Consider the following 25,313-nt stretch of genomic DNA (forward strand, 5'->3'; position numbering starts at 1 on the left):
AAAGGCCATAAAAATGTTACTTTTCTAAGGCAATATATTAAGATAGCCATGTTGTTTAAAAGTATAGCTATATCATTCTGAAAATAAACTCCACTGGTTGCCATCCATTCACTGATGAAACAAAGATGACACTGGTATAAAAGCCAGTTCTGCCAGTTCTTAATATTTTTTGTATTCCCTTTGAAAACGTTATATTCCCATTACATGCACACAAACTAACGCCAGCTAGCATAAAGGCTAAAAATAGGCACTCAAATGGCAACTTACTGCAAAATAAATCACTTGATTCACTTTTAATTTTCTGGTTTTGTGTCATAGAGGGAATTTTATGATCGCAAGACACGCAATGTGTATTGTATCAATATGCAGTACACATTAATATCTACATGTCTTTTGTTTCTTTTTAACTTCAATGTTTTTGATCCTGGTACAGTAAGCTCAAGCCTTTACAAACAGACACAGGGTTTCCTTACTTCAAAAGAAGAGCTAAACGTGGCTTCTCATCGGAGTTGTCCACAACATGTCGTCATCTTTCGTAAAGATCACGCTCACACTGCTACTCACACGCAAAGCGGCTCTCTTGGCTTTCAATGCTTCAGCTTGTTGGGGCAAACACACCTCACCACAATAGAGTTGCCGTCACCTGAGGGGTTGAACATGACTGACTGATGGGCATGTGGAGCCGCTCCTCTCCACCTCCCTGATTAGCCTTTACGTTTTGACAAAACACTGTGATTATGGGCTTCAGTGACCAACACGGCAATGTGCAGACAGCGCTGAGACTTGAGTCAGAGCGGCAGAAACCACCCACCTCAGCTCTGTCTGGCACCAATGAACCTTTCTACACCTCACGCTGCATTTGGCAGCGGCTGACCTCATGCAAGCTGAGTAAATGTTGTTACACCAACTAGAACGCTCCATCTGATGTATTTGTTCTCTCTCTTACTTGTTAGTGCTTGTGGCAGTTGTTTCCTGCAGGTTAAAAGTAGAGTCCGAATTTAACATTAACATTTAATATTGGTTTTAGAATAACCGTCTTAACTACCTTTACTGAAAGCAGCGTCATGAGCTCTGTGTAGCATTACTGGTACTTTCTGTCAGTGTCTCAGTTACAGTTTCCTTTGACAGTTCTGGACCTGCTTTCCCACTGAAACAGATAGTGGGATGTCAGCACCTCCAGCTTGCATTGTGGAGGTATCAGTGAATGGAGACAGTCAGTGTAGAGGCCCCCCTGTATGTCTAGAGGACAAACCGTTCCTCTGGCACGACGGTCACGGGAACGCAGTGATAATGGGTTGCTGAAGATGCACTCATTTAAGAAGTTGCCCTCTCTGCTTTCCATCATACTATTGCACTGCTGAACATTAGCAGACTTGGGCCGGAGGTTTGCATGCTTATCCCAAGCCCTCGCCCAAATGGTTCTGGTTTAGTTGAGCCACTCAGAATGACCCGTTATGACATGAAGAAAGTAAAAGAATTATGACCGAAAGAGCAATGACTTTGCAGTGACGCACAATGGCTTTTGTGATGCTAATGATAGTCAGATGAGTACTGCACATACTGTGTTTTGATGTTTGGTACTGTACTGCATTAAAACCAGTGACAGGTTGAATAACAAATGGCATTAAATCAACTGCTCTTTCAGTTATGTAGCTTTTTGTTTCTTTGGCCCTGCCTTATACTGTTTAGTTGTAACAGTATAAGGCAGGGCCTCTGATATCTGTGAACTTTATGCTTTACGCATCACAAACCTTTTATCTTGGACCTTCTTCAGATAAAAAGGGCAGATGAAATCAAATAAACACTTCGCTTGAGCATAATAAAACCTGACGAAGTTCGCTTCTGGTTTTACTGTAGCTAAACCATGAACAAGTTAGGAAAGGTGTTTTATGTTATGTATTTGTGTAGTTTTTCTCCTCCCTTGAAACTCAAGTTCACCCTCTTTATCTGAAGGTAATTTAGCCAAAGGCAAGTAGGAACACTCTTTGTAATGCTGAGATCCGTGGATAATTAACAAAAGCGGCCCTGTTTATGGCGTGCCCGTGAGCCAACACTGAATGCTAATTTGATTCAAGCCGAGGAGCTTTTGGGGCAAGGGCATCGCTGCTGGAAAACAAAATGGTTACCAACATTCACCGAGGCTTTCCCCTCGGCCAAGGGTGTGTCTCACATTCAAAAAAATCTTGTCAATCGTTAAGTTTATTTATTTAACCCGAAAAATCAAAAAGTCCTCTCACAGGGCTTTACAATCTATACATTATGTGACTCTTTCTCTGTTTTTAATTAAACTGATTTAACTGATTTCTCAATGGCACATGGAGAGTTACATTGATGTTGCCTATTGCGGAAAGATGTTATGATGTTAAAACCAGGGACAAATTTGTAATTTTGACAAATTGACATATAAAGTTAGACTTGAATCTTCTCCATCATTAGCGGTTCGTTATCCTCTCTAGCCTTTTAAATAACGAGCTGCTCTGAATATGTATTCTTTACATTTCACCTCGTCTATCGAAGAAAAACTCCTCCGAGCTCACTTCTCTACACTATTGTAAAGTGCTGTGTGTCGGCAGAGCGTTATTAAGACATCATATTATTGCCGTGTACTTTAGATTTAGTCTCGCTGTCATTTCTTACTCTGTAGTTTGAGGAATTGTCTCCATGCGTTCAGCTGCTGCTCTTATTACTTTAAAGTTTATAAAAGCCTGGTCTCCAATGGCTATTATTCAGACTGAATTTCCTGAATCTTAAGTGCCACCCGAGTCCTCAGTCTTTCATTATGTAATCACACAGCATGCCCAGGTGATATTTAGCATACAAAAAAGGCTGGGCTTTGTAAGACCATGGCGTTTTCGGTTTGGCCCATGATAGTCACATTTTAAAGCACAGATATTCTTCAAGGCTATATTGTCAGGACTATTGTAACCACACTATGCTTTTGGGGGCAGATGACACTCTAAACATATATAACATCTCCAAAGTGTATCCATACCTGCCATTGAGATTTCAGTAGAATGCATGTACATGAAAAACACTCTCACAACTTTCTCTGAATACACATGCCCAAATCTGCCAATGCTTTTTAGAGGTGAACCTCAGTAAATCCACTGGAATGCGTACCGAGCCTCACTGTATCTCCTACTGTTAATCCTGTTATCTCCCTTAAATGCATGTGCATAAGAGACAGAGGTGTGTTTCACTGTGTAGGTTGTCGTTAAAACATGCTCTAATCTCAGCATTGAATGTATTTGAAATGAGGTTAGAATAAGGCTGCGTCCACACCTTTCACAGGACCCTGTTTCCCAACATTAATAGTTTTGTCATGCCTTTGTGCTGGAAACAGCTGTGGCTAAAGGCATTATAATGTTTTCAGGTCGGCCTTCCTTCCATCCCATTCTTGCGATTGCGATATTTCATGGATCTCGTCTCCCAGCACAAAGCACATAAAGGAATACAGAGATGCGGGATTTAAAGTATCATTTTGTAGGCTGAGATTGTAGCCAACTTTCAACAGGTCAGATAGTAATATTTGGGTGATTGATGGTGATGATGACGAGGAGGGAGATGAAATAGGGGATGAGGACAGCTCAGCACTTCAGGTTGCCACGGTGCCAAATGCTAAATGTGGGCAGAGAGTGCCGACAGCGCGGTGTCTCCAGTGGAGAGAGGAAAGGAGAGAGATGGAGCTAGAGACAGGGCAACAGCATTTTGTCTTATATTGAGAATTTTTCCAATGAATATAATAATAAAACACATCAGACACAGTGTGCAGGTTATCTGTGCGTAACATGACGGCTCATAAAAAACACGCATAAGAAAAATGCAGACTCATGGTGCAAAGAGTGTGTGTGTGTGTGTGTGTGTGTGTGTGTGTGTGTGTGTGTGTGTGTGTGTGTGTGTGTGTGTGTGTGTGTGTGTGTGTGTGTGTGTGTGTGTGTGTGTGTGTGTGTGTGTGTGTGTGTGTGTGTGTGTGTGTGTGTGTGTGTGTGTGTGTGTGTGTGTGTGTGTGTGTGTGTGTGTGTGTGTGTGTGTGTGTGTGTGTGTGTGTGTGTGTGTGTGTGTGTGTGTGTGTGATCTGTGTTCTGTGTTCTGTGTTCTGTGTTCTTTGAAAGCTTTGTGTCAGTATAGCTCCCCCTCCTTCTTAATGTTTTCCGGTGGCATACAACATCTACAGTCCTTATGGGACTGCAGCACTACAGAGAGCACAAAGGGCTTAGGAAGTCTGCCTTTGTGTCTCTGCCTCAGTGTAACATTACCGTGTTCTGTCAGCATGTCGGTCCACCTGTTTTCCCCCCCACCTGTCATCCTGCTGTGTTGGGTGTGGACCCTTGTCTGTGTCACAGGAGACACTGCAGTTAAAAGGATCTTCATATGATGACATGGCAGTCGTGTGGTAACTGTTGGTTACTGTTCACAAGACAGACCAAAGTGTGTGTCTCTGGGTGTGTGCAGCTTGAACCTATTTGGCCACCCTGGTTCTGATACCTAACTATACCTATCCCTTTTTGTTACTCTTTATATGGCGCAGGGCTTTTTTGCTTTGTGGCTTACCCCAGCCGGGGATCACAAAGGGATTGTTAAACCACACTCTATTTCTTTCTCTGTTTATTTCTACAGTATGACATTACTTTACCTCTCTTCGCTGTACGTCTTAATTACTTTTTTCTCTCATTACCGAGGCTCACCTGTAAGCCAGCTTATAGTCATTGCTGCATCGTCAGCCCACAAACCAAAGTGACGTATCTGTTGTAATTGTGGCTCTATAGCTTAGACTGATTCTGCTTTGAAGGAGCCTCTTTCACTAACGCTGTGTTGTTTCATACGTTCCCCACCAAATGTGCATCTAAAACTTTATTTTTCCTCCTCGTGAGCGTATTTTGCCATTTGTTAAAGGAGACCTTGTATAATCCTTCAGGTATAATTGAGCAAAGACGCCATAGAGGATGCTACACTCACCCTCTATGGCATTATCCCCCTGCCCACATGCCTCCGACACATCAGCCATGAACGTACAAAAAAAGGCATTGAAACGCAACACGTGTTTTTCTCTGAATACCAATAATGTTACCATACTGCCATTTATTCAAGTAGAAGGAAGTAACCACTACTGTGTACCCATTTCTTTTACACCCACACAACTGTAATCAGTTTGACAATGATAGACTTGGGGCGCATGCCCATGAGTGGTTATATCCATACGTGTGTGTATATTACTTTCAAAGTCTTTGTTTCAGTTGCCCAGATCCTGGGGATTAAACGTTTCCGCTGTCTGTACACTGGTAGTGGTACTGTGTGTGGGGGGTGGGTGTCCTGCGTTTGTTCACAGACCTTTTATCTCTGTCTCTTGTAGTAATTACTTATAAAGAGACGGGGGTGGGGGGGGGGGGGGTGTAGGGGAAGAGCAGCTCCAATTTCACCAGCCCACAATATTTAATGACACTCTGCTGCTGAAATGTTTGTGTATCTATCTTTTATATGTCAAGTAAAGAAGCAAATGTATCTTTCATCGATTACTCACCTGTTGTTGCCTTGAAGAAAACGTTGTTTTTGTCACATACCTCCACGATGCACAGAGCATCAAAAAACAAAGAAAAGCCTTGATGCACTGAGACTTAGAGGTCGACGTTTAACAACAACAAAACTACAATATATCAGAACATTTATTTACAGACTCTTACACAACTCATGCAGTATAATAAAGTATACACTGTATATAAATATGAGGAGCTCTTTTCCAAAACGCTATAAATCGATTTTAATAGTTTTCAGGAAAATTACATTTTTTACCTAGACCCACACACTAGACCCTAAGTCTGAACATGTTGAATGGACGGACGAAACAAAAAACTCTCCCGCTTCAGAGCGCCGCCATGTTGGATCGCATAGAACGCTCACTGAATTCTGATTGGTCGAGAGGACGTATGGCATTTAGGCTAAAAATAGGTTTGGAGCTGGTCGCGATTTGGAAAGGAACTGCATCTTGCGACCATTTTAAACAAGGAAATATAGAGATTTGGCAGAAACATTGATGAAGCAGTGAAAAGGTTCTGTATACAGCAAAGTGGCATGATAAACTCATTTTTTTTTAAATTAGGCTTTTATCTCGTTTTGGAAAAGAGCTCTTCATATGTAAGTGTATAAAATCAAATTTACAACCTCTGAGAGGAGCTTGAGCAGGCGCACTACTCGACCATTTAAGTTGAAGTGTACTGACCATACGACTGGATAATTCCTTCAATGCCTCAAGACCTTTTGCAGTTTTCTGAATCTTCATTCACTGCGACAAAATTCAAGGAAGTGAATAATTGATACATCACTTTAACAGAACATTATCCTAGAGCTGTTTTTTTAAAAATCAAATAAACCAGTATGTGGGAATTTCTTATATTTATTTGGCACAGTATGTTAGCCCTGTCGCCTCACAGCCTGGTTCGAATCCCGGCTGGGGCCCTTCTCTATTGAGTTCGCATGTTCTCCCCTTGTCTGCGTGGGTTTTCTCCGGGTTCTCCGGTTTCCCCCCACAGTCCAAAAACATGCTCGTGTTAGGTTAATTGATGACTCTAAAATTGCCCGTAGATGTGAATGGTTGTCTGTCTCTGTTCGTCTCTATGTGCCCTGTGATAGACTGGCATCATGTCCAGGGTGTACCCCGCCTCACGCCAGATGTCAGCTGGGATCGGCTCCAGCTGACATTATGTAAGATAATGTCATTCTTTGACCGTTATTGTGACTCACCCCACGGAACTGTGCCAGCACTTGCTCTTCTCCATTCAGACACACTGTAAGCTGTGTCTCACAACGTCCTGGCAGGAAGAATTACTGTTACGATCACAGGGCAGATGGTTGACAGCTCACTTCTAGAACACGTTGAGAAGCAAACTGGTCGGCTTTCCACTTGAGGGGATAGTAAGAGAGAGGATGGGATACAGAGAATATGGCAGGGTGGGTCTCGGGGTGCAAAGCTGACAGATTCTGACAGGAACTTTGCTACCCTGTTTTCCTAAAGTCTAGTCTGATTTGCTCCAGCAAACAAGATTGAAACGCACAGGTAAATTATTTATTCCTGCTGCTTTTTGCCACTGTTTACTGCCTGTGCCTGTGTTGAGTGCGTTGAGTGTATCAGCAAATGTTCCAGTTCCATATAAACGCAGTTCTTTCTTCTCCCTATTCTGTTTCCTGTCACTCAAAAATGTGAAAACTAAAATGAAAGAGATCAGAACACTGGGAGGGTGTCTTAAAAGGAGCTTATAGGCTGAAAGCCACAGCCCTTTGTAGTTTCTAATCAAAGATGTAACAGTTGGACGGCATTATTTTATTTAACACCATCCCGATACGATGGTATAAAGAGTGCTCCTCCTGCTTCTTGAAGCCTGTTAAAAGCAGATCCTTGATGTTAACCATGTGCTATTTTTTGTCTTTTCCCATTTGGCTCAAGAAAGGAGGTGGTTGTGATTAAGATCTGTAGGATGTGATTCAGTTTGTTCGCAGCTTTACTTCACCGCAGAGACTGAAGATACAAAGCCTGCAAATCTACTCTCATATATTAAATTATAGGGAGAATACTATAATCTATCCATTTTTTTCCCTGGCCCTGTCCCTGAATCAAGCTTGTTATCAGAAGTCTAGTTTACGGAACATGCCGGCGAGGAGAAAGGAAGGGAGAACAGATATGCTGATTGAACAATGTCGAGCCTGTGTCACTTTGTGTTTAGTTTGTTGGACCTGCAGGATATTTTCAGAAACAACCGTACCTGGGAGGAAAGCAGGCAAAATGAGACCCGTGACCCACGTCCCAGCATGCCAGAGATAAAAAAGAAAGAAAGAAAAAGAACAAACGGAAACTGAATAATCAGCTCTGTTTTAGTTTACCTACACTGGGACAAAAGAATATGTGTTTCTTTGTAAATGGTGGATTCAGATGGATTATCTGTTTGACAGGAATTTAACTGGAAATAAAGGGAATACAAGGCGACTGTCGCCTCAAAGCAAGAGGGTTCCTGGTTCGAGTCCCGGCTGGGGCCCTTCTGTGTGGAGTTTGCATGTTCTCCCCGTGTCTGTGTGGGTTTTCTCTGGGTTCCTCCCACAGTCCAAAGACGTGCATGTGTTTGGTTCATTGATGACTCTAAATTGCCCGTAGGTGTGAATGGTTGTCTGTAGGTGTGAATGGTTGTCTGTCTCTGTTCGTCTCTATGTGCCCTGCGATAGACTGGCGTCCCATCCAGGGTGTACCCCGCCTCACGCCCAATGTCAGCTGGTATTGGCTCCAGCCCCCCCACAACCCCAACAGGGACAAGCAGTTGAAGATGAATGAATGAATAAAGGGAGTACAATTGGGAAATGAAAGGTTATTTGCTTACCATTTGCCAGTGGACATAATAAATCCTTCCAATAGAAAAAAAAAATCAACAATGTAGTTGATCAATTAGTTGACTCGTGTAACGTGGCTTTCATTGAGCTACAAATGAAAAAAACATAGTTCTTAAGCCCATCTTCTCTTAGAAAATGTTGGGAAATGTACATAACCTTTGCAAACCTTGGTATACTTAAATAAACACTGGACGTGTCTCACCCTCAATGGTCGCCAGCTAGGTTACGTAGAGGAAGGGAAGGAATGACCAAACTTCAGCTGAGGTTGCTGCAGCAGTTGCGGTTGCTCGTAATGAATGCCTTGCATGAAAAGGAGGCACACACAAACAAGACATCTTAAATCATTTCCCCCTGGGATTATTAAAGTATTTCTGATTCTGATTATTAAATAAACCGAAGTGAGAAAACGAGCCAGCAGATATTTTGCAAGTTTGAAAGATGTTTTTGTTTGATTTGTTAATATCTAGCTGACCTCATTCCAAATTTGAACCTGCTACCCTTAAAAGGTGATGCTGTGGATGAGCGGGGAAACACTGGCTACACACAGAGAACCAGAGCTCACTGTGTCTTCTTCTGAGGTCCTCATCATTTTCCATTTGAAGGGCTTGTTGAATGAGCCCGTCCAGATGAAGGGGGGGATTTTGCCGCGGGTCACTGCCACAAATACAAATCTGCCAGAAGTGCTGACGGCTGCTGTCATGTTCGAGAGAACAGTGAGGGCCTTCAGACGTGTCCGCACCTTATCACTTCTAATTTCCAAAAAGGGTGCATTTCTCCGAGATCTTCAGGAATGGCCGTATCAGAGCGGCGTTGCAGCAGACATTCACACCCATTCCAGTCTCCTTGTGGTCAGACACAGCTGCGGACCGAAAAATCTAAACACTCGCATTCCCTCAAACATACACACGATCGTGCGCATGTCTCCTTTTCAGCTGCACCCAAACTGTTGAGAACCTTTCAAACTGCATGTCATGTCAGTCGCACCCTCACAGTTATTTGCAAATGCCCACTGATGGCGGAAAGGACTGTTTATTTCTCTTTAAACAAGTGACCCACACACACACACACACACACACACAGACATGCACACGCACACACACACACAGCTTGGTTCTAGGTATTGACCTTTCCCTGATATGTTTTCCCACAGTGTGTGAGACTGAATAGAAAGCAGTCGAGTGTGTGTGCAAAGTGAACTGTAATCAGGAACTGGAGTGAAAGGCCCTCATTAGTAGGAACGTTAACTTATCAGACTAGAGATATGGCTTGCCAGCACTGCAACAAAGGAATTTGTCTTGTTTGCACAGTTCGTATGTTTACAGTGGAGTGAAAATGTATATGCCAGCCAGAAGTCTAGTACAGTGGAAAAATGGTACCCAACCGCTTTCTACAAATGAAGATTAATACAGAAAGGCCATTTCGCTAAAAGATTTGGCTCCAACTCCACAGATTCTTATGATGTGATGCATATTTTGACAAAAGTGGCAAATTTATGAATACACGGCCCGGAGTCATAAGTGGTAGGTGCTCTTTCTGCCAGTTTAAACAAACATACCCTGTAATTAAAACTCTCTTTGTAGGGGAGGGTCTCTTGATCTTTAAATCAAGATTCTCGCTGCCATCCACCAAGAGTTTGCCCTGTAATCCAAGTCCTCCCTCACACTAGGAGGCACTGTGACCCGGTCGCAACGCAGCGTTAATGATGAAAATGGCGATATGAGCTGACACACATGACGGAAACGATAAAATACAGCATCGCTTCTAAACACACAGCCCATATTCCCCCACAGGCCCCCCGAGTTAGCCGCTTCTTCTAAGCAGAACAGAAATAGACAACACTCATTTATCTTTAGCCGCGCACCGAAAATGTTTCTTTGTTGTTTACGGAGGCAAAGCAGCAGCTGTCAACGCCTCATTGGATCAGACGAGTTGGATGAAAAGCAGCGTGTAAGAATAATCCTCTACTTTTAGAATTTTCTCTTTCAAGTTTATGTTTCATTTTCTTTTTTTTGCTCCCCAACTCCTTCCCTGTCTTCGTGGCACAGGCAGGGAGAGTAGCATGCCTCCGTCCTGCAGAAAAGCTTTCCCAGATCCTGCCCATATCTTCACAGGCGAAGGGTCTGATTAGGGCAAAGGCAGTGTGGCTCCGCTCAGCATTAATTGGCTGATTAACATAAGGACAGTTTAGCACTTCACTGTCCCACACTCAGGCCATCCATCAAGAGAGAGGCTGTTCCAGCTGGAGTGCTGCCAACAGCTCAACACAGGCCAGTGTACGGAGAGGGGGAAGAGGTGTAGGTTCAGCACACCGCTGAAAGGGAGACATGATCCACTCGACGGCCAAACACAGTACTGCATTTTCTACTCTGGTGCCTTGGAAGAACACAAGGAGACTTTATTAGAGCAGCAGGGATTCGCAGTTCTGGTATTAAGAGGTACAGGTGGTTTCAACCTGGGTAGTTATGTGCTTTTGAAAGCTTGAAGTTAAATGTCTCCGGATTCTGTACACACACGAGTCACTGTGCAGACATGGTAACCAGGATTATTCAGTGGTCAAAAGATGTCTGGATCATAGCTTAGGTTATGTGATTTTATTTGTTTGATATCTCCTCTCTCATGGATTGGAACTGTGCAAACAATTTGGGCTTTTCGTGTCTAATCACACCAGCCGATCCCCTATCATTTGGTTACATCAAAGGATCGCAGAAGGCGAGGAGCCCCAGAAACATCTGCCAGCTGTCCGCATGCAACATTCCAGACACACACACGTCTCCCGTTTTTTTTATCTTTCACCTCCGCTGCAGATAGTGTGAACTAAATATTGCCATTTTCTCAGTGACAGAAATGAAGTGATGGAGATGTCCCTGACACTCCTTCTAAACACTTTACTGCAAGAATCCAGTTTCTAGTTGTATTTCTGTATTATTCCATGACTTACCAATCAAATCATGTGCAACATCTGGTTGAACCATTATTTTTCTTTATCATTTGCTCCTGCCTCCATAATTTCATCTTTGTTTTTAGCATAAAAGGGAAGTTACATACAGTTGCATACAGTGAGTTATGCTCATCATTATACATGTTATGTCAGTGCCGTACGTGTCATGTCAGTCTGTTCTGTACCTGCACACGTGTAGCTGAATCCGTATAATGACACATTTCCACCGGTGTACCATATTTATACCAGTTTAGCCCCCACCTATTTCTAATTATAATGCACAGTGTTTGCTCACCGTCTGCGTTCAGCCTCCCCTCATTCCCTACGCTGTAAGCTATCTTATCTGCCAGCTTCCTGTCAGATTTTTTTCTTTACTGCCCTTTCACCATTACGTCTTCTATATTTCCTGACCTTTTTTCCTGTTTCATAACACCCATACTGACACGCACGCAGATCCTCGCTAACAGTTTAATAAGTACTTCGGAAGTGTTTGACAGGTTCGTCAGGGAAGCGATGTAAAATCATAGCATTGCTCACATGGCTCCAAGACTATTCATTTGAGTCAAGAGAGACGAGTAGCATTTCTGAGACAGAGCAGTCCCACTTCTAACGTAAAAAGCACCTTGAAATAACTGTAATCTGCCATTCCAGCGTGTGTGACTCGCCTTGCTGCATGCCTTGTTTATAGCGTTCCGTTTCTTTTCTTCCATTTGACTTCAAAACATTGTGATTGTCTGCCTGGGCCGTTGAATTGACTTCTGAGGAACGCTTAATCTATGTAAATCTTTGGCTGCTTGTTTGTCAAGTGGTTGATCAGAGACGGTTCACAGTTGACGTTGAAGGGGGCTCTCAAGCTTTTTTTAAGCCGACTTGGCTCGCATGCAGCCGAGTACCACCCTTGCCCTGCGGATGTTTGACTCTGCCATTCAACTCCGCTGTGCAAACAGGTGACGTTCTGACAGGTGATGACTTGGTCTTATTGTTGGGTTTAGCTCGCGCACCTGGGTTTCCCTCGCAGGGTGAGAGAGATGCACTGTTTAGACCAGCTGATGTTCCTGTGAGCCAAAGACATACAGCTGCCCAGCTGTGTGTGTTCTTGTGCCTGTGTCTACTCTCCTCTCGAAAGCACAGTGTGTACTTACTGTATCACTCGTCTCCGACCTTCACCGCACTTCCTATTTTTTATCTCTGTATTTTTTGCAGGCAGATAGGCAGTGTGACATTGGTAGCCCTTCTGCCATGGGGATCACAAGGAGTGACTGCCTCGCGTGATCCACTGCGTACAATGTACATTACATTTTTCACACTTCACGTCAAAACTACGCAGCCTTTTAACTCGTACTTCAAATGTGTCTGCATACATTATATCATGATACAAAGCCAAGTCCTCTTCCATTGCTTCTACAGAAGAACAGGAAATGCCTGCCTGTTATCAATTGAGCCCTGGTGGTTGGCGATGGATCACGTTCCGTCTTTGATAGCTGGGAGGATCTGGCAACTGTACACCCCCTCTACTTTGCTTCTCACTTTGGTCTCGCCTGTTTTTCGTCCTCATCTGGCAGATAATTGTCCTTACAGTTATGGTTTTTGTGTGTGTGTATACCGTATGTGTTTATGTCCATAATTGATTGCAGCAGCCAAACTTCCGGTTCACTCCCCCAGTTTCCTCTCTAAAGATGTATTGAGCTGTTCAATTTGGGACGGGATTGGTATTGATCCAGGCAGTTTTTGATGGAACTGTATGTTATTTGAAGCCTGATCCATTTTTTTTAACTTTGTTTGTTTGGTGAAGTTACGCCACCATCAAAATTCCCCATTATGCTCCACTGCTCAGTTAAACTGCAGGCTACTGTTTTTTTTCGTTCACTCATGATGCATTCAATCAGATGTGTCGTGGTGGGTCAGTGAGCGATCGGAGCAGAGACACAAACAAACAAAATGTCTGTTTGCCCAAGGCATTGTGCACATGTCATCACGATGGAAATTGAATTTGAACCTTAGTTACTGTTCATGCTGTTGATGATAAGAGGCTGTAGAAATGATGTCCAGTAGTGGTCGACTGATTTACCAGTTTGGCTGATGGGACGAAACTGGGTCCCCATAGTCGTCTGTGGTCGTGGAGCCTCCGACAGACATGCTGGCACGTACATTGCCGTTTTGCATGGAGACTCCATAGTCAGTGTACCTGATACATAAACTAATTTATATTTAAATGAAAATTGACTGCATATAAGACAGCTGCATCCATAAGTTATAAGCACGATAAGGCTGTTTGTTATAGTATGTCATTGTAAATGCATTGGACTGCGCGGAGGTAGCAGCGCTGGCACAGTGAGCTCCAGTCCTAAATGCATGACAGCCTTTTAAAATGTTTTAAATCTAGACTTCATCAGATATTTAGAAAGCAATTCTCCACTCCATGATGTTGTTATTAATCGGCCGCGCTCAAAACTATCGATATTAAATCAGCCTTTAAAAATCCTCTGTCAGTCTCATGTCCAGACTCTCCTGATACTAAATACCGTAGGACGCAATACAAACATATGATTCAAGAAAACATGTTACTAACATATTTTATTACAGGCCTATGATAGGCTGTGATAAGCATGCAGAGTGCACCTGCAGTATAAAGGAAAAAGCTGCATAATGAGATTAAATGTTACTTTACAAAATTGTATTTATTAATCAAACGTTTTCGGGCCTTAAAAGAAACGCTTTACATCATTAACAATATTCTATTCACATTTATCAACAACCATGCGGATTTGGTATCCATAATTTTTATGACATTTTGTTGAAAGGCTTATTAGCGTTCAGTAATGGCACTGTAAATCCACACTGGCCAGAAGTACCCTACCGCAGATTGAACTGGTTGCTAAATGCTATAACCACTGAACGTTACACCAGCTAATTATACCGTCAAGTCAGCTCAACTCATTGAAGGTGAAGATCTGTCCTTTTAAGCTGGTGCTCTCTGAACCAGTCCTTTAGACCTACCTGTAGGAACACACATGCACGCACACATAGCACAAATGGCCCAATTATTTTAATGCCCTCACTGTAACACATGGCAACGTTGGGCGGAAATAATGACATGGGCTGAGAGGGCCGCTGATGCAAACCAGATGACTTAAAAGGCCGAGAGGGAGGAACAAGCGCAGAACTGGACAAACTGTGAAATGACAACAACACATGCAGTGGGGCGGGCCGAGTGACTTTGACATTAACATCAAATCACTTGTTTACACACACACACACACACACACACACACACACACGTCATGTTGATCCAAACAATGGCAACACTGTAGATCTTGTGTTTTAAGATACTTTCCTCACTCTGGTTTAGTTCCTTCTCTTATTCACTGTACAGGTGCCTTATAGGCCTGTGGAGGCCCAACGCACAAAGCATTTTTGTGCTTCATGTAGGATGATGTTATTGGAAACTAAGTGGATCCTTTTTTTATGAGAGCAGTGTTGCAGCGAGCTTGGCCCCGGGCCTGCCCGAGGCCTGGTTCAGCACTGCTCTGCTCTGGCCTGGCCACAAAGTGCATTTCTCTCCGCATGCGGCCCCTGACCTCCTGACGCATTTCCTGACCCAGGAAATGGAATTAACACCTCAGCCTGGACCTCAGGGTCCCACAGCCGCATACACAGCTGTCCATTAGCCTGGCCCAGTCCAGCCTGGCCCAGCTAGCTAGCGATTGAAAAGGGAGGCAGAAGATTTTCTTTGGAGCGTATTGGAGAGCTTATTGATATCCTTACGCTAATTTGAATGTCTTTGAGGACTTGAAGGGTTTTAGTCCCACTGCAATTTCAGTAGTAACTGGAGTCAAATAAGGAGATATATTCACCTACCTTACTTTAAAAGCTCTGTTCCTCTTAATACTAATGCTAACTTTTTATTTTTGTCTTAAAAATAGCACAAAATAATAGCAAAACTGCACTTAAGCAAAGGAGAGCGGTACTGGTTCGCTGTGTTCAACTTCTGGACAGGAATCCTGAGAGGACAGACTAGCAGTTCATACAAACCAGGTCAACACGTAATAGAATAAGCACTTGGAGTATTGCTGACCCCCAGCTCTGAGAGGATCGCTGTTTAAAACTTCCCAAACTTCAAATCAAATCTCAAATGTTATCAAACATGTCTGATGTTTGAGCTGCTGATTTGTATTTGGCTCTAAACTCCAAGTCTCACTCTAGTATTCTGAGATGCCTTGTGCATTAGACCTTAATAGTGCAGCCCACTCCCTAATGCTCTTCAAAATAAAAATCTATATGAAATGAAATGCAGAGCCTTCCAGCAGGAGCTTTTTTTTCTTTTTTTTAATAATGTGGTGGCTTTCAGATGTCATGAGTGCAGTAAATCTGGAAACTGGGGTTTAAGAAGAGAAAAGTGCATTATCTGTTTATTAGATATTTTATGTGAACCATATATCAGAGGAGATGGATCTTGATATGCCGTAGTCTAAGTGCTTTATCTGTTTTCTTCATTAGTCAAATGCTCTTATGCAGGCAAGCACATACACACATCTATGTGCTTTTGCTGGCTTACACACACACACACACTCACAGATTAGCCAGTTCCTGCGTTTAAGCACCCCATGTGTTTGCATTTTAGTCACACATTGCCAATCTCATGGGAGCACTTTGAAGCATACTCCTCCAGAGCAGATCATAAAACAGGAGTATAAGTAGTTTTTCACATACTTGTATCGCAGAACACCCCTCCACCCACACCACCACCTCCACCTCCCACCCAACAGCTCGCTGCCTCCACCTTCCACCTTCAGTCCATTTACTCTCCGAGTGCAGGGCGAGCTCGGTTCAGAAATTTGCTTCAACCACGCTTTAAGCGGCTCCCCTCACATTGTTGCTCTCCAGATGTTGCATAGGAACGCTCACAGAGGCAGCCATGCTGGAAGTCCTGTGATCGTTACACGTTTACCAAGTTGATTTACATTTCTGGGAACGATAACACAACCGACACTGGGGAATGTGTAGGCAGAGAGAAATACAAATAATCTCATAGTGACTGTCCTTCCATTCACACATTTGATTGTTTGCAGCTGCAGAATGATTGTACAATAAGTCTTTATCTATTTCGTGTTGTATCTCAGCCCAACCTTTGCATCTCGACATTAATGAAAATATACCAAACCACATCTGTACTATTCTGAAAGTGTGAAAAAACCTGAAGCAGTGTGTCAATGGAACAAGATACATGTGTGTGTGTTTGTGTGTATCTTCCCGCATTAACTACCTTGTATTTCTGTCCCCACAGTACTTCGAGGTGCCCTTCGACTCCAACATGAACCGTACAAAGAACCGTCCACTCGTCAGAGGACAAATCAGGTAGAGTTTACTGTCTTTGTGCTTATTCGTTGTCTTCTGCACGGAAAAAATTTGGCCTAGCAACCCCATCTGCGGCGAGTGAGTGACACGAGAGGAGGCGAGAGACGCTACAGCTCAGCATGATTTGGAGTTCAGTTCAGTAATGTGGCAGCCAAGCAACACTACATGACAGCTACTGAGTCTCCCAAGCTGCCTTATGTGCAAATTCATGCTGGCAAAACATCAAAGTCTGCTACTGTTCTCTTGCTCTCTGACCTTATCTCTGTCTGGGCTTTGTTGTCGTTTTTCCTGAGGTGAAACAGGACCTACCTAATGGTTTGCGATGTCAAATCATGTGTGTATGTGTAGGCAATATCCTTTTGGCCACACCTTTTAATAAAACCGTAGCACTAAGCATACAGCCCATATTGATTTACACCCTTCTGTTCCACTTTTGCTTATCAAGTAATCATGGTGCTGTAACACACCAGTTAGTGTGTATGTAGAGAAGCAGCAGCCACCGACCGTAGCTGCCAATCACAGAAATGCATGCCAGCGCTGATGACCCTCGGCTCTACACCTGTCAGGTGTAATGCAAGCTTGTTACCAGGATGGGAAGGAAGAGGGAGGAGGGCGAGGTGAGAGTATAGTTTACCTGAGCTGCCTTACTTTGCCGTCTCCACTGTTTGGATGTCAGATAACCGCTGCATTGGTGCTCAGTGAACCACGTGTATCGCCACGCTCCTACAAATCTGACTCAATGACTGGATTCGCTTGTCTTTACCTGCCCTTCTGGGTGACTGCCACCCTTAAGCAGCAGGCGGATACACAGCTACTCACTGGTGCGTAAACGATACCAAAAAAAACAAGCCAACCACATGTCCTCTTTACCCATTGTCGGTGCCGGGAAATTGCCTCTGTTGCATTTCACTCTTACTGGAAAAGCGCTCTATCTCTCCTGTCGTTTTTTATTCAAGAAGAACAAAAGCAAACAACCTGTTGACATAAGAGGGTGCAACACCTTCCAAAACAGTCCAATCCACTTACAGCTAACAAATGGAAGCTAAACGCCTTTGTTGCCTACGGATATATACCAGCCACATAGACACTTTCTAACTGAAACGCCCTGTTAGTACCATAACTGGACCTTGACCCACAGCTATCTCATCTGAGTTTGAGGAATTCTCCATTGACATGCTGTTTAAAAGTGGACTCTCATGCGGTTGAGCTGGTGATTGAAGATGTTCCCTCACTATCTAAACACAGACTCTTCTCTCTCTGGCTTTTAGCCCTTTCCTGACGAAAGGAGGCGTGTCTGTCTCTGAGTTTGCATAGAAATCCAAGATCTCTCGCTCTGTGTCTCCCTTCTTCTTCTCTCACTCTCGCATACGATCTTGCGTAGAGACAGCAAGCAGATGGCAGGCTGGACTGTGCTGTCAAACAAGCCATCAGAAGGCCACATTTTCTACATTTGCCATGTCGCCGTCATGATAAGGCTTTATTAAAGCCAAGTGACGTTCCTCCTCTACATCTGTCTTACTGCGGAAGTCTGTCTGCCCACTTCAGTGATGTGACAATAGGAAATAGTGTGTCATCTTGTGTCTGGATTACAGTAGTGCATCATCTTTCCTACCTTTTTATTGTTCTTCTGTGAAATGTGGATGACAGTCCCCTGGCCCTTTGTAGTGGTTTTGCAGAGTTTGAGGCTTCCACTTGTGGTGAGGCTGAATAGCTTTGAGCTTAGTAGGAGACCAAATACAGATGATTAGTGCAATTTTTGTGCCTGAAGACAGTTATGATTTGGGCCGCTTCAGCCGCGTCTCACTCCTCATGGATTTTATGTGACTTTACCAAACTACTAAGCATATTTTCAAAGGTCAAGAATTAACTTTTACACTCAACTATTTTGATGCTGTTTGATTTTTACGACAAGAATCTGGACGGACGAAATCATGTAGCTGGAGAAATATGATTTTTCTTTTCTTGTTTTTTACGGCTGAAAATGGAGAGCTAACGGTGCAAAAATGCAGTGTGCTTTGTTATTTTACGATTCAGTTAATCTAAATCTAATCTAATCTAATCTTACATTCACATCATTCCTATTTATGTGACTAACCGCTAAACTAAACAACATTTTCTTTGCCTTTTCGGCACACATTCCAACATAAGCAAGGACAACGTTTTTAGAATCGTGTTGGTTATGGTTGTGCGATACGTTCAAATTAACAGAAATTCAACAGAAAAACGCAACCTTACACCTGCTGAATCCCAGTTCACCTCTTTCACCCAACTAGGACTAGCTTAACTGCCTTCTTAACTCGTCGCAAATACACTTAATTCAAACTCAACAAACCTTCTTTATTAGTCTTTCCAGTCTTCCAACAATCACCAACTCTGGTTTGAAGCGTCGGATCATTCTTCCAAGGCAAATAACAATCACACAAAAAATTACCCCCAAAAAACAACAACCTGTGTTGACCATCTCTCATTTATTCATCCAATTCAATGAAGGAACACTTCTCTTGCAGGATTATTCATTTCATGGTGTCCTCAGTATGTTGAAGATGTGCTCCGTTCTTGCCGTCAGTGTAAAAAATATCTGTGCATATCAGTTCTTATGTACAATGTCTAGTCTTTGTAGATTTCAATAATCTGTAGTCTGTAGCCTCAGATTTACACCAGTCTCTGATGCCACTGTGTTGTAGGCAAGGTTTCCACATTTGGAATGTTCAGACTTGTTGTTTTCCACAGTTTCCTTTGCCCTCTCTGACCACCTGAGTATTTAAAAGTACAAAGTACAATCATCCTGTTTCTTTAACCTAATGGATAAATCCCCCGTGTTTAACATGTGGATCCCTGGCCTTGATTGTGGTCTAACCAGCCCGCCACATCTTTGGCTTTCCGTATTGACATTACCCACCTGACATTATGACTGTGGCTTTGTCAGACTGTAAGCAGAGGACAGTAAACGCACCTCAGGCCACGTGACGTACTCCCTCCCCTGACCCCCGCTGAGCTAGCCCACAGCCAGACTGTCGACAGCCCATAGCCAGCCTGCACGGCCCCACCTCAGCCCACATAAAACAGACATAACACCACTAATCACATTAATGTACCGATCTCTCTGCACGGCCACACCACCAAAATAAAAGCCCCGTTTGCTTTTTGAAGAAAAGGCCTGCGTTTGGTCAAGATTTTAATCTAACCCTCTCTTTAATTTATGGAGCATTTACTGGTGAATTTGAACCAGACCTTGCCATCACTGCTTTCAATAAAGATGAGGGAAGGAGGAGGAGGAGGAAGTCTTCATCCGGCTAAAAGCCTGAGCCGCAGTGGTTTCCTTCAGCTAGGTTTGATCTCTGGCGTGTGCACATGCTCTTCATCTTGCAGGGCTACTTATATCCCTGACAAACTCTTATCAGATGAGCTTCCTTTAAGCCTCCCGTTTTGAGACTCAGCCATGCACGGCTGACTGTCAGTGTGTGGCCCCCATGGGTCTGTGTGTGTGTGTGTGTGTGTGTGTGTGTGTGTGTATGTGTGTGTTGAACATGTGGCGCTATCATTGTCTTATCTGGTGTCTGCACAAGGCCACAAAACTTTATCATCCCATAGTTCCCGTGGCAGTGATTGGCCTTTGTCTGAGCCCGAATCTGTGTATTGTTACGTGCCTTTTATTTTGTTTTAAACTCATCCATCAAATTTGCGTTTGTATTTATTCTTTCCTTTGTCTTGCTGATGTAGCCGATTCTCATATCTCCATCTGGTTCTCTTTCTCTCCTGTCCCCTCCTTCACATCAGTCCCCTCCACGCAGTGTCTTTTGCTCTGGCCTGCGGGATTCCAGGAGTCGCTCTGCTCACGCTGGCGGTCAACCCCTTGACGGGCTTCCTGGGTGCCCTCAACATCTTTCTCTACACCTGTTGCTACACACCGCTCAAGAGGCTCAGCATCACCAACACCTGGGTGGGAGCGGTGGTGGGTGCGATACCTCCTGTCATGGGCTGGACAGCTGCTTCAGGTTTTCTGGATCAAGGTACGACTCAGCAGCTGAAATATGGGGTGTTAGAGGACCCACGTGTTCACGTACATGTGTGTAGTTATTGGTGCTGAAACATGACTCTGGGTAGTGTGTGTGTGTGTGTGTGTGTGTGTGTGTGTGTGTGTGTGTGTGTGTGTGTGTGTGTGTGTGTGTGTGTGTGTGTGTGTGTGTGTGTGTGTGTGTGTGTGTGTGTGTGTGTGTGTGTGTGTGTGTGTGTGTGTGTGTGTGTGTGTGTGTGTGTGTGTGTGTGTGTGTGTGTGTGTGTGTGTGTGTGTGTGTGTGTGTGTGTGTGTGTGTGTGTGTGTGTGTGTGTGTTAGACTGCTGATAAGATGAAACAAGACATTTGAATACATCACTTTGGCTCTAGAAAAACTATTTTATAAAACTACATTTTCAAAATAAAACATGAATCCTAGGGATTTGCTGATACCATTTCCTTCTTACCGATCAAACTTGCACATCAGCTTGTTATTATGGATGTGATATGACTGCTATCAGGAATAAATGAATGAATGCCACAGAAATTAACTTTATATTATCTGATTTGACACTGAGAGAACATAAACTAGTTTAAAGTAGATTTCTTTATCGCATCTTTCTGACATTTTGTCAGTCAAACGACTCATCGATTAATCCAGAAAATGATCGACAGATTGATTAGTAATTGTCAGTTGCGGCCCTTTGTATCAGTAGCAAACAGTTGGGTCTCAGGTGTCACTAGCTCCACTTTCAAATGAGATACATACCCAGCATGTACTAAAAAGACCATGCTTTTTTCCAGTCTGCAGACCCTGTGTTGCAAAAAGAACTGTTATATTTTAAGTAAATCAAGTCTATAAAGCCATTGTTGTCGCCCCAGACTACGGTGGTATTTAGGCTGGTTGTTTTTGGTGGAAAGCTTCACATATATTAAGTTTCTGCAGCTATTTGAATCTTTTTACTAACTGTTTGGGTTATCGGCTGTTGTTTGGAGTCATTTGAAATATTTATATTTATATATTTAGCGTATACGATCAATATTGAAATTAATTGTAAGCCCTATTTAAATCATGTAGCTTTGTTCCGCTAGTGTGTTTGTGAGCCGGCCGCACTGATGCTCACTGGGTTCATCAGGACCTCTGTGAACGGGCCCTGATCTCACGCCACACAAAGCTTTATTTAAACCCCGGAGCTCCGTCAGTGCTCTTGTCCCTCGTTCCTGCGGAGTTTGAATGCACTTATTGTAAGTCGCCTCGGACAAAAGCGTCTGCCAAATGAATGCGACGCTAACTTGGTGAAGAGACCGAGATCCAGGGGCTTATTCAACGTGTCCGGGTGACACACGAAGTGCTCTGTTATGGCGACTGTACGAACCGTCTTTCATCGCGCTGCCGCAGTACCCTTGAGGAGTCCTCACACAAGTTTATATTTACGCTCCAAATATTCGGCGGGCTCTTTCAACATAATGTTTGATGAATTTATTGGCTTTTCTGTAAAACGAAAGCAGTTCTATTCCACTCAAGGACCCCTGATTCCATGGCAACTCATCCTATTCATAAAATCTTTAAAAACAGTCTAGTGCATACTGCAGCTGAGCCTGTGAGATGAACTTGCCCTCAAATGCACCGTGTGTCATCATGTGATTAAGTCTAATGGTTACAGTAAATACAGTCTATATCCTATACTGAATGTCCCCTCAAAGCAGAGCACACTATCGGCCTCGTACAACGCTTTGCACTGTTTTCATAAGGGATTTGGCATGTTTACTAAAAGCAAGACAAAAGAAGACCTGTATTTGTTGCTCCGTCTGTAGAAGAAGAAGAAGAATTCCTTTATTAGTCCCGCACTCTATTATAGTTATTCATGTTACACACAGGCCCGAAATACACACACATGCACAGACAGGACCTATATACACCTATATACATGCAATTAATGGAGAGATGTCAGAGCGAAGGGGCTGCCAGTGACTAGCACCCTGAGCAGTTGGGGGTTCGGTGCCTTGCTCAACAGCACCTCGGCAGTGCCCAGGAGATGAACTGGCACCTCTCCAGCCACCAGTCCACGCTCCATTCATGGTCCACACAGGGACTCGAACCGGCGACCCTCCGGTTCCCAGCCAATTCACCTAAGGACTTAGCTACTGCCGCCCCAAAGATAGATCTCTGTTGTGTAGTTTTCTATTTCATGTTGTGCTGACTCAGGGATTAGTGCTTACAGTGACCATGGCGTCCTCACACAGAATGAGAATCTCAAGCCACTGTGAAAAAAATGTTGGCGTTGTATGTTTCTGCAAACCGCAGAAACACTGATGTGAAACATATTTGGCACCCTTTAGCATCTGTATGAGACACACCAGACGGGTTGGATACCAGTCACATTTGAACCCATGCCGGTACCAATAACAGCACCTGGAATCTAGTACCAGTACCCAACAGCAACACGCATACAGGTTGATGCTGTTCCAGCTGTCCCCAATAAGGAACTTTTTTCTCTTCTTTCTTTAAATTCTTAATAAAATGAGGGAATACTCTGTCCTTTTTATTTGTCAAGTATTTTACAGCATTCACACAGGAGTATACAAAAGTAGCCTTTGCCATGTGTTTATTCCTATTAAATTCATTCATCATCATTGAATCATCACATAATTCATTGAATTTCCAGCAAACATGCTATAGTCATTGAGATGTGGTATGATCTATAGGACAAAATAGAATTTGGCCATATCATCCAACACTAAATATATTTGAGAATCTAGTTTTGGGAAAGGACAAAACACTCTTTTTTTTTTTTTTTTTTTAATGAAAAATAAAGTTTCACAATAAGGTATTTGCTAAGTTATGGAAGTACTGCCTTTTATTCCCACTGTAAGATTAAAAATACATCGTTTTAAGTCTTGTATTTGAACACAGCTCCTCTGACTGCATCCTCACTCCCCTCCCTCCTCATTCTTCTATCTGTCCCTCTGTCTCACCCCCCCACTAGGTGCTTTGTTGATGGGTGGTTTCCTGTACAGCTGGCAGTTCCCCCACTTCAACGCCCTCAGCTGGAACTTGAGAGAAGACTACTCCCGCGGAGGCTACCGCATGATGTCCGTCACCCACCCTGGCATGTGCAAGCGCGTGGCCCTGCGCCACAGCGTGGGCCTGATCGGCCTGTCGACCGTAGCGCCCGTGCTGGACGTCACCACCTGGACCTTCCCCGTCATCTCCCTGCCCATCAACTTGTACATCAGCTACCTGGCCTTCTCCTTCTACCGCAAGGGAGACCGCAGCAGCGCCCGCAAGCTGTTCTTCTGCAGCCTGTGGCACCTGCCCATGCTGCTGCTGCTGGCGCTCTTGTGCAAGAAGCGTCGGAGAGATCAGGAGGACACAGCTCTACCTGCAGCTCCTTCACCTCTCGCGCTGCAGAGCTAACTAGCTTCATAGATGCCTAAGACCTCCGAGAGCTTTATTTTGACTGAGCTACTCCCTCAGTGTCTCAGTGTTTTAACCACTTGTGCTTGCAGGGGTCTTGACGATGGACACATTCTTTTATCTGCGTGTAATTGAAGCCAGTGGTGAAGTGTGCGGATCAGAAAAATGAGCTGGAAATGATTTGGATCAAAATAACTGATTTACAGAGAACACGCTGCATTATTACATCAGGGTGTAATCATTTCAACGTGTGTGTGTGTGTACTGTATACTGTATATTCTGTATTTATTTATGTTGGGAGCCCCTCCAGTTCCTCTCCATGTTGTACATAAAATATCTTGTACAGTGTAAATCGCTCCTACGGATCCACGCAGAGATCACCGTCTACAGATCACTGCATTGTACTAATGCAAAATATAAGAGCAGCATATATAATGGACGCGAAGGCATCATGTACTCCCAAGATCTATGCTTGATTTTCAGTCTGCGTTTGAAACTAGGACAAATATAAGCTCTTTGAAGCAGCTGTGATGGTGCTCTTGATGTGTATCGTGTTTCTGCCTTCACCTGATCCCTGATACTTGACAGTCGGTAAAGCCTCCGCTGCTCATCAAACGCACTGATGGGTCTTCGTTCATATTCACAAATGGTGTAATTCAACACGGTTAGCGTGCATCAAAACAAAGGGAATAACTAACCCCTGTACCGAACACAAGGGCAACTGTTCTCTAACAATAACAATAAACGTGTCACGATTGTAATTCTGTCTTCTTTGTCATCATTTGCCGTTTCCACTTAAAACGCCATTAAAAAGTTAGAGCGCGCATGATGTACCTGAGGTGAAGGCCTCATACACGAAGCACTACCACGCCTCGTTAGCCGGTGCTGACTCCACATTATATGGATTTAAGTTTCAATTATAGCCTTAGTGGATATGCTCGCTTTTAAAATCACCGTCTCTCCAATAAGCTCTATTTAGCAGGCCACCTCTGCACCTGTCAGTCAACATGTGCTCCCCCTTTCCGCCCTTTACCCCTAGTTTTGGTATTTGGTTACAATTCCATCACCGCACTCGGAGAAACGAGCGTCCCCTTCCCCTCGCTGCCATCCTCCCTCCATAAAAGGGAGCTGTGGGATTTAGCCAAGGCCGGGAGACCTGAAACGGCCCGACGTCCTCGTAAAGCGTCCGACCGGATACAGAGTTCCATATCAGAGGGTGAAAGGGGAGCGATCGGGCCAGC

At 43.7% G+C, this 25,313-nt stretch overlaps 1 protein-coding gene across 1 annotated transcript in view; it reads left to right on the plus strand.

Annotated features, from left to right (window-relative positions):
- Window positions 1-24,778, plus strand: part of cox10 (cytochrome c oxidase assembly factor heme A:farnesyltransferase COX10) — a 36,703-nt gene extending 11,925 nt beyond the window's left edge. The window contains exons 5-7 of the mRNA XM_083932686.1: window positions 16,590-16,660; window positions 20,438-20,670; window positions 23,642-24,778. Coding sequence (XP_083788812.1) covers window positions 16,590-16,660; window positions 20,438-20,670; window positions 23,642-24,072 — 735 coding nt within the window. The 3' untranslated portion in view covers window positions 24,073-24,778. The remainder of the gene's footprint in view (window positions 1-16,589; window positions 16,661-20,437; window positions 20,671-23,641) is intronic.
- Window positions 24,779-25,313: the final 535 nt, after the last annotated feature.

The sequence above is a fragment of the Echiichthys vipera genome (assembly GCF_963691815.1).
Source record: "Echiichthys vipera genome assembly, chromosome: 18".
Lineage (NCBI taxonomy): Eukaryota > Metazoa > Chordata > Actinopteri > Perciformes > Trachinidae > Echiichthys > Echiichthys vipera.